General features: G+C 37.5%; 2 protein-coding genes across 2 annotated transcripts; both read left to right on the top strand.

The window, feature by feature from the left end:
• The first annotated feature begins 3,663 nt into the window (after nucleotides 1-3,663).
• On the top strand, nucleotides 3,664-6,628 carry LOC122048819 (protein FAR1-RELATED SEQUENCE 9-like). Its single transcript, XM_042610340.1, has 6 exons — nucleotides 3,664-3,751; nucleotides 3,841-3,984; nucleotides 4,230-5,938; nucleotides 6,042-6,101; nucleotides 6,183-6,278; nucleotides 6,587-6,628. Exons 1-6 carry the CDS (start codon nucleotides 3,664-3,666, stop codon nucleotides 6,626-6,628), a joined length of 2,139 nt encoding a protein of 712 aa, XP_042466274.1.
• A 525-nt stretch (nucleotides 6,629-7,153) lies between these two features.
• Nucleotides 7,154-7,662, top strand: LOC122049640 (two-component response regulator ORR22-like). Its single transcript, XM_042610999.1, has 2 exons — nucleotides 7,154-7,173; nucleotides 7,362-7,662. The coding sequence occupies exons 1-2, from the start codon at nucleotides 7,155-7,157 to the stop codon at nucleotides 7,601-7,603; spliced, it is 261 nt and encodes an 86-aa protein (XP_042466933.1). The 5' UTR covers nucleotide 7,154; the 3' UTR covers nucleotides 7,604-7,662.
• The last annotated feature ends 2,004 nt before the right edge of the window (nucleotides 7,663-9,666 follow it).

Here is a 9,666-nt window from a genome sequence, read left to right as displayed (position 1 = left end):
CTCCTACTACTTAGGGATTGAAGTGGAACAACAGAAGAGCCGAATTTTACTTAGACAATCAACTTATGCTAAGAAAATTCTGTCTCAATTCAAGATGGCAGATTGTAATGCCACAAAACATCCGATGGAACCCAAGACACAACTGCATAAAGACTTGGAAGGGACTCCAGTTGATGCCACAGAGTACAGACGCGTTATTGGTTGTTTGAGATATTTGCTACACACACGACCAAACTTGTCATATCCTGTCGGGATGGCGAGCAGATACATGGAAAGGCCTACAACCATGCATCACAAAATGGTCAAACAGATTCTCAGGTATTTGAAAGGTACAATCCATTTTGGACTTGCTTACATAAAGGGACCCCCGGAAATTAGTATATTCGGCTACTCGGACAGTGATTTAGCCGGTGATCTCGATGGGAGGAAAAGCACAAGTGGAATGGCTTTCTATTTTAATGAAAGCTTGGTGTCCTGGAATTCACAGAAGCAGAAGACAGTGGCGCTTTCATCTTGTGAGGCAGAATTCATGGCAGCCACAACTGTGGCCTGTCATGCTTTGTGGTTGAGGAGTCTTACTAGCAAATTAACCGGTGAAAAGCCAAAGCCGGTAACTTTGTTTGTTGACAACAAATCTGCTATAGCACTCATGAAGAATCCGGTATTCCATGGTCGAAGCAAGCATATAGACACAAGGTTTCACTTTATCAGAGAATGTGTTGAGAAGGGACAAATTGTGGTTGAGTTCGTTAATACCGGAGAACAGCGAGCGGATGTTTTAACTAAAGCATTGCCAGGAGTGAAGTTAGCTACTATGCGACAACTACTCGGCATCCGAGACTTAGAGTCATGTCAGGATTAGGAGGGGTAATGTGAGAATTTAATCCTCGACATAATTAAGTTAGCCACGTTAATCTCTCCTATCTTAGCCTTTCCTATGGGATAAACATTGAATTAGTCTTCCTATTTTAATTCCTATTTTAATGGGATAAGTAGTGGAATAAGTCTTATTTTATGGTGTATTTAAAGAGGCCCGCGAAGCTGTAATTGATATTCCATAACAGTAAAGATTTTCTTACGTTTTTTCACTGTGAGTTTTTTTTTTAGTGCTAGCTGTGTGTTTCTTTTGAGAACAGAAGTGAGGCAACTTCTTCTTTCGTTGTTTTATTTTTTGTTCGCTGCATCCTGCTGCTACTCACCAATTCTGAGCCAACACTGATCATCTGATCAGATTCATGGACGGAGTCGAGCTTCCTGCTATTCCAGTCGCCAGACGGCTCAGCCTCCCTGGAAAACTTCTCAGTTTCCTCTCCTTCTTAGTCGTCCTTAGGTACTCCTTCCTCATCATCCACGCCGTCGACCAGTTGGCGCCGCCGGCCATGCCCTCCTACTCCTTCACGGTGGAGCATGAACAACTGTTGGTGTACTACCTGGTGTGGACGCTGGGCTTTCTCACCATGCTGCTGCTGCCGCCATTGATAGCCAATTCTCCACGCCTCGTGCAGTTGGAGGCACGGGTGATGAACTTTCTGTTTCCGGTGTTCAATCCTCTTCTTCCGACCAGACTCACGGACTGGCTCCGTTTCAATCCACAGTTTGCTAGTTTCCTCGGGTTCTTAATCACCGTCAGGTACTCCTTCCTCATCATCCACGCCGTCGACCAGGTGCAGGCGTCGCCTCCGTCCATGTCTTCCTCCTTCACGGTGGAGCATGAACAAGTGTTGACGTACTACCTTGTGTGGACGTTGGGGTTGCTCACCATGCTTCTGCCGCGCCATTGCTCGACAATTCTCCGCGCCTGATGCAATTGGCATCACTGTCGATGAACTCTCTGTTTGGGTCATTCGTGGACGAGCATGCTTAACTGCCCACCATCCGATCGATCGCTCATTCCGCTTCTGTTTCCTCTATTATGTTCATTGTGGCAAAAAGCGAAACGTTCGCCCCTAGCGCTCCCGCCGTACCCGATCCAAGGTCATCACGAGGAAGGTAAATCGTAACATCTGAGAGAGCATGTGATGGACAGGGTATAATACGATAATAGGGGATCCTCTATTATGTTCATGTTCATGTTCATAGTCGTCGTGTGGGTTTCTGTCATTTCCGTGTAATATAAAAATTAAGGTTGTGGATCTTATGATGAGATCGAGATAGAAATCTCTAATATGCACTAGAATTGATGATGAATTATTAGGTGACATTTGGTTTGGATGCAGGAATGAGAATGGAAATGGGTTTGATAGTTGACTGGAATATAAATAGGTTTAATTTAGTTATTCCACTATTATTGTTTGGTTCATAAGCTCTGATTAGATATGATTATCAATATTATTATTTGGTTTGCCAAAAGATTGGGAATACAAATGTAGCAAATATCATATTTATTCTTAAAATAAATCATAATATTATAATAATTATTTTATTTGCCCTGCATTTAAGTTATTATTTGCTATTCCTAATAAATAGGGGGAGGGATCTTCTGGACCGCGTTTCTCTGGTCCGCCCCTGGACCACACTGGGGATATAAAATCTCTCTCACGTGTAAAACACGTGCACGCACCAACTCGAAAAATCCCTAACCTCTCTCTCGCCCTCAGTGTCGCTCCACGTGAAAAGCAAAGCTCTCGACCTCCAGCGCCGAAGCCCTAGCCCCGTCGCCTCCCTCCCTCCCTCCCTCCAGCGCCGAAGCCCTAGCTCCGTCGCCTCCCTCCCTCCCTCCCTCCAACGCCGAAGCCCTAGCTCCGTCGCCTCCCTCCATCGCGACGATCTCCAGCGCCGACCTCCATCGCGACGACCTCCAGCGGCCTCCAGCATCGCGGCGACCTCTCTCCTGCGGCCTCCAGCGACCTTCGCGCCCTCCAGCCCCTGCGACGACCTCCAACGGCCCCCTCCAGCGACCTCCACAACATCCAGTGCATCGCCGACCTCCCTCCCGCTGCCATCACCTCCAGTGCATCCCTACAAACGTGTTCCTAATTTCCCCAACGTACACATCAATTCTTACAAAGTGTTCCTATTTGCCCCATTTATCAGTTTATTCTTACAAATTGAATCAACTTAGACTTGAACAATCACCAACTGACATCATGGTTTTTTTCTAAGAATATAAGATATGGATTTTGATTTCTGCTACCCTATTGGTTGTGAATGAATCTATCTGTTTTTCATGTTGTAAAAATAAAGAACACGCCTTTTAGGACTTGACAACTGTGATTGCTGACACATTACTTGCAATTATGGATTACATGCCATTCTTAATTGTGGTACTAATTTTTACATTTTGAGGTTACTTGGATATTTTGCAGTTAAGATGTTTTCTAATATGATGCACTGTTTGTGTATGGTCATCATACCTAGGCTTTGCTTGAAGAAAGGTTCTCGAGTAATTTTGCACAGAGTGAGGAACACTCTTCTGTGGCAGGTAGAGAATTCCGTCAGCTCGGCCACTGTCCTCCTTTATCTGGGTTGAGGTATGTTATTCTTTTCATATAAGAGTTAATATAATCAGTTATTTTACACACTTGGATCAGAATCCACAATTTCTACTGTCCTCCTTGATGTTTGCTTCTGACACAATATGATTTTTTTAGAAGTTTTTTGAATTGCGACTGATATGCAGTTTGTGCTCACCGTCAATATAAGGTTTCAGCTTGGACTCTAACCATGGAGGGTGAATCTACGAGTTGTCGTCAATTGAACTTTGAAGAAAATGAAGCTAGTCGGGAAGATGACTTTGAAGTTATTGATGAAGGTAATAAGATTCATATTGGAAATGTATGGAGTTTCAATATATCAAATTTTACTTTTTATACATTTTTCTTTGTTTATTTGATTTTATAGGCTTAAACATTGAAACAGATTTGGATATACCACAATTGGGGTTAGAATTTGATACAGAAGAAGATGCATATCAATTTTATTTGGCATATGCTAAAAAAGTTGAATTTGGCATAAGGAGAGGAAAAATCCACAATGATAAATCGGGTAAATTACTTGATAGAGTTTTTTATTGTTGTGCCCAAGGCAAAAGAGGAAAAGACAAACGAGATATTTATGTCAAAGCAAGTCGTGATGAAACTAGGTTTGGTTGTGAGGCTAAAATGAAGATTAGTATTCGAAAAAAAGTAAGTTTAGTGTGGTGCAATTTGTTAAAGAGCATAATCATTATCTCTCAAGTCCAAACAAAACTCACCTCTATAGAAGTTATAGAAATATATCTTTTTCTACAGCGAAACAGATTGAGATTGCAAGTGATGTGGGAATCCCCCCAAAAGCATCTCATGATCTTATGGTGAGACAAGTAGGTGGGAGGGAGAATTTAGGATTTATTCCTGAGGATTACAAAAACTACTTGCGATCCAAAAGAACAATAAATATGAGAGTTGGGGATACAGGGGGTGTATTGGAGTATTTGCAGAAAATGCAGTTTGATGATCCTAATTTTTTCTATGCTATTCAAGTTGATGAAGATGATTTGATTACTAATATTTTTTGGTCTGATGCTAAGATGAGAGCTGATTATGCTAATTTTGGAGATGTTATTTTCTTTGACACAACCTACAGAAAGAACAATGAAGGTCGGCCAATTGCGTTATTTGTAGGTGTTAATCATCATAAACAATCGATACTTTTTGGTGCAGCTTTATTATATGATGAAACCAGTTTGACTTTTGAGTGGTTGTTTGATACATTAACTAGAGCTATGGGTGAGAAAAAACCAACTACTATTCTTACAGATCAAGATGCAGCAATGACAAAGGCATTAGCTTCCAGATGGCCTGAAACACATCATCGTTTGTGCATTTGGCACATTTATCAAAATGCCGCCATACATTTGAGTGGAGTTTTCTCTCAGTTTAGAGACTTTGCTAAAGATTTTGCTTCATGTGTGTATGATTTTGATGAAGAGGAAGATTTTATTTCAGCTTGGAATTTGATGTTGACTAAGTATTCACTTGAAGACAATGATTGGTTGAGGCACATGTACAACAAAAAGGAAAAATGGGCTTTAGTATATGGACGACAAATGTTTTGCGCGGATATGACTACAACCCAAAGAAGTGAGAGCATGAATAGTGTTGTGAAAAAGTATGTGACTTATAAACATAAGTTTTTAGACTTCTTCAATCACTTCCAAAGACTCCTTGATGATCGTCGATATGAGGAATTAAAAGCAGATTTTAGATCAAATACAACAGTTCCATATTTAATGTTTCCAATTGAGATTCTAAAGCATGCTAGTGAAATTTATACTCCTGAGGTATACAAGTGTTTTCAACAAGAGTGGTGCTTATCTCATGATTCTAGTTTAGAAATTTGTGAGGATGTTGATGCATTTACAAAATATAAAATTACTCCTCACAAAAAGAGAAACTTGCATATAGTTACACTTTATAAGAAGTCTGAAAAAATTGAGTATAGTTGCAGAAAATATGAATTTGCTGGAATTTTGTGTTCTCATATTCTGAAAATATTTACGTGGAATAATATCATGAAGATCCCAAGTGAGTATGTATTGAAAAGGTGGACAAGAAAAGCAAAAATTGGATATTTTGGAGTTTATGAAGATTCTGCCAACAATGCTAGTTTGGATCCAAAAGTACTTCAAAACATGCGATACAAAGATTTGTGTGGGTTGAATGTTCAATTGATTACCAAGGCAGCGGAAAGGGATGACACTTACAATGTTGTTAAAGATGTCATGTTGAGCTTGTGTAAGATGGTGGATGATAAGTTACAATTCAATGAATCAAATGTCCAACAATCAAAAGTGAGCCAAGAATCCTTGGAATTTGATTATGGTGAAGGGAACTCTACAGGAGTGAAAGGAATTAAAACAAAGAAGAAAACAGTCTCAAGTAAAAGGTTAAAAGGTGGGTTAGAGAAGATTTCAAGGAAAGGAAAAGCAACGAGGAAAATAAACCAAGCTTCAATGATTGTAATGGTTTCTACTCCATAACTTTTAAATTTTTATTTATTTGGTATTATTTGTTGTTAAATTTGAATAATGTAAATCATTAATTTTTTTTTGTATAATACAGGATGTAGATCAAACTATTTCCAGCATGCCCATCGTACAATATGACCGGATCAATCATCAAGTTGGTATTTGTTTACCTTATGTTAATCTAACATAATTTATGTTATAACTATTTAAAACTGTATTTTTTTTCTTGTTTTAGCTTATAAATTCTGTGCCAACAATTGGTAGCTCTGTTGATAGTGTGAGTATGACTGAGACTCAATTCCCACCATTATTAGCATCACAACTTTCACAAGTATTTATTTTTAATACAAGTTCACAATCTTTCATTAGATGGTGTAGTTTACCACTAGTATTTATTTTTCATACAAGTTACACCATTTAGTAATTTAGCTTATTTTTTTTAATAGTTTACGGTTAACTATATACTTGATAATGCTTTACTATTATGTTATAGGTGCATCAATCATCTCATCTTGGTTATCTTCCAACAAATTATTTACCGTAATGCAGTTAGTACAAAGGTACAGTGACTTTTGTTCTTTGGTTTGGTGATTAAAGTATATATGCAATGTTGGAATTTTAAGTGTTGTGCATTTGCAGGTTTTTGTAAAATTTGGAAGCTGCAGATTTTTGATGGGCTAAATTTCTCTTATATTGTGAAAATTAATGGATGAAGAATTAGATTCTACTGAAGTTGTTTTATGAAAAATTAGATTCTACTGCAGGTTTTTTTTTATGAAGTTGTTGTTTTCTGGACTATTCTACTGATGTTAAGATTCTACTGATGTTTTTTCGGTAATTGTTTATGATGATGTGTGCTTTGAGATGTTTGATAGTTTTCTAATTCATAGAGTAATGGTTGTTGCTAAGGTGTTGTTTGATGGCTGTTGCAGTGGTATAGTGCAGTGTAAGATTGTCAGTCTACATTTCAGGGTAAGATTGGCAGGATATAGGATTTGGAATAATGTTGTGACTAGGTTCACTACATACATCACGACAAATTATTTTGTTTCATTCAGTTCTTGTTCAGTCCTTGCATAAAGTGCCATATAAAGATGTCATCGTGCCATTTTCTTGTGGAAATGCTGGCTCGGTGCTATATAATTTAATCAGTTTCTAGTTAATCCAATTGATCAAAGCTTTCGGTCATCAGTGCCATTTTCTGGAGATGGACCTTCCGGTCATCAGTAAGCCAAGGATGATCTCAATTTCATCCATGATTTGTACAGTAATATATGCTTGTCTAGTACGCATGCTAGTTTCTTCTTCAGAAACCATTTTGGTAATGTTTTTATTTGGCAATTGTGAGTTTCTATTGGTTCACTGAATCTTTGAACTCCACAAAGGTTAACTGTGATAAATTGGTTGGATGCAGTGCTCTCTGTGAATGGTGAGACCAAAACTGTAATGAAAGGCATAACTCATGGTGCTTGTGACTACTTGCTCAAACCAGTTCAGATTGAGGAGCTCAAGAATATATGGCAGCATGTTGTAAGGAGAAGGAAGTTATCACACAAAGAGTATAGCCATTTTGATGATGGGGAAGAATCAGACAAGCACCAAATCGTTAGTAAAGAATCTGCTGACGGTCTGAACATGAATAGCTCGCCCAATTGAAATGAAAAGTTTATAAGGAAGAGGAAGGACCAGAATGACGAAGGCGATGACAACTCTGAGGAGAATATCCAGGAGACTGATTATACAACTACTCAAAAAAGCCAAGGGTGTTTGGTCTATTGACTTACATAGGAAGTTTGTAGCTGCTGTTAATCAGTTGGGAATTGACAGTTTGTAACTGAAATTGAGATCAGTTTGTTGTGATATTACTGCACTGCTCAGCCTATAGTAATTTTCATCCAATTGAATAAACCTGCTAACAACTTAGACAAAGCTTCCCCAGATGCCAATGAAACAAATAATGCCAAACGATCTAGAAAAACCATATTTTAGGCTCTGATAACATGTAGCACCCAACAAAAATAATTTATATCAAATGCAGCCTTATCATATATGTTCCCAAATGCTCCTTCAATTCTCCAATATTCTTTACATCACCAGAACCATAAAAACATGCAATGGAACACCATGCATCCACAAAGGACAACAAACTTCATATGATCAACACGAGCTAGTCACAACAAAAATAATGTTAGATTAAAGGAGAACATGGATTATAATAAGTGTAAAATTCAATACCAACAACCTAGAATTAATCAAATCAAAATAAAAGAGAATAGTTCTGTAACATTGTCTAATAGAAGAGGTTGAAGGAAAATGTCAAAGTCAAAGATTCATCGGCAAAACAAAACAAGTTACATGAGTAAAGAAGTTACACCATTTAGAGTTACATCACAATGTCAAATTTTGACACAAAAAAAGTTACATTAACCACATACTCATCATCACAATCCAAATACATACAACTACAGCGATAGCAATTCTAAATTTCCTATTCAAGGAACATATTTCATCTCTCAACTGCATAATTACAATCGAAATGTCAAAGTCAAAGATTCATCGGCAAAACAAAACAAGTTACATGAGTAAAGAAGTTACACCATTTAGAGTTACATCACAATGTCAAATTTTGACACAAAAAAAGTTACATTAACCACATACTCATCATCACAATCCAAATACATACAACTACAGCGATAGCAATTCTAAATTTCCTATTCAAGGAACATATTTCATCTCTCAACTGCATAATTACATGATTGTTGTTCCCATCATCCAGAACATCATTGTAGTCACCTGTGCCCTCGTAACTAGTACCTTTCTTCAATTCATTGATCTCTAACTTTAATTTTTTGTTATTCATCTTCAACTCATTAATAATTATCTTACTTCTTTCTGAGAGTTCTGGGTCATGCCATAAGAAGAAGCCACAACCCCTTTGCTGAATTTCAAATCAACTTAATTAAAACTCAATACTTAAAAAACTCACAATACCGTGTTGATATAACGAAAACTTACTCTATATTTTGAACATGAAAAAAATCATCTTCCTGGATTAGATTCCGTCCATGATGTTTGGAGAGTAGCTCGTAACCCACAATAACATAATATGTGGGGAGTGTCACATTGCTCATCGTTCATACGTCTTCGAGTGAAAGATGATGCTGATGAAGAGCCAACTGCCATGATTTTCTTACCTTATACCTGAACAACACCAATATGCAAAAAAAGACATAAATTAAAATAAAACATAGAATTTTGGACTAAAAAAAGCTAACAACAACCCTCCAAACTTGCATAAAATGCCTTAATTCACTTCAAGAATGTCATGCTTAACATCACCTGTCCATCATGTAAAACCTTTAAGTAACTTACACTTGCTACCATTTGCATGAATTTTATTTTACACTCACACTAGCTAAATGTGAAAGGGTATGTACGAAATATTGTAGAGACTTCCTATGAATCATATAATCAAATTAAAATATTTATGTAAAATATTCCTATGTGAAAGGGTATTTTACACTCACACTGCTAACATGACCACGTTAGTCTTGGATTAATAATTTTTTTATTTTTGTAAATTAATAATTTGTACAGCCTCGTCAAAAAACCATTAAACTGGCCAATGAAATTCATTGTGAAACCATCAAAAGTAAATAGGTATTTGTTTGACTTACAAAATATCAACACCCTAATTCACTACATCATCATCCATCTAC

Source organism: Zingiber officinale, chromosome 2B (assembly GCF_018446385.1).
Source record: "Zingiber officinale cultivar Zhangliang chromosome 2B, Zo_v1.1, whole genome shotgun sequence".
Classification (NCBI taxonomy): Eukaryota; Viridiplantae; Streptophyta; class Magnoliopsida; order Zingiberales; family Zingiberaceae; genus Zingiber; species Zingiber officinale.
This window is presented reverse-complemented; position numbering and strand designations above follow the sequence as displayed.

Bases quoted from the DNA above. Each gene is read 5' to 3' on its own strand.
- LOC122048819 (XM_042610340.1), top strand. From the start codon at position 3,664: ATGGAGGGTGAATCTACGAGTTGTCGTCAATTGAACTTTGAAGAAAAT. The intron at 5,939-6,041 runs GTAATGGTTTCT...TGTATAATACAG, and splicing joins TAAACCAAGCTTCAATGATT to GATGTAGATCAAACTATTTC. The intron at 6,279-6,586 runs GTATTTATTTTT...GTGCATTTGCAG, and splicing joins TAGCATCACAACTTTCACAA to GTTTTTGTAAAATTTGGAAG.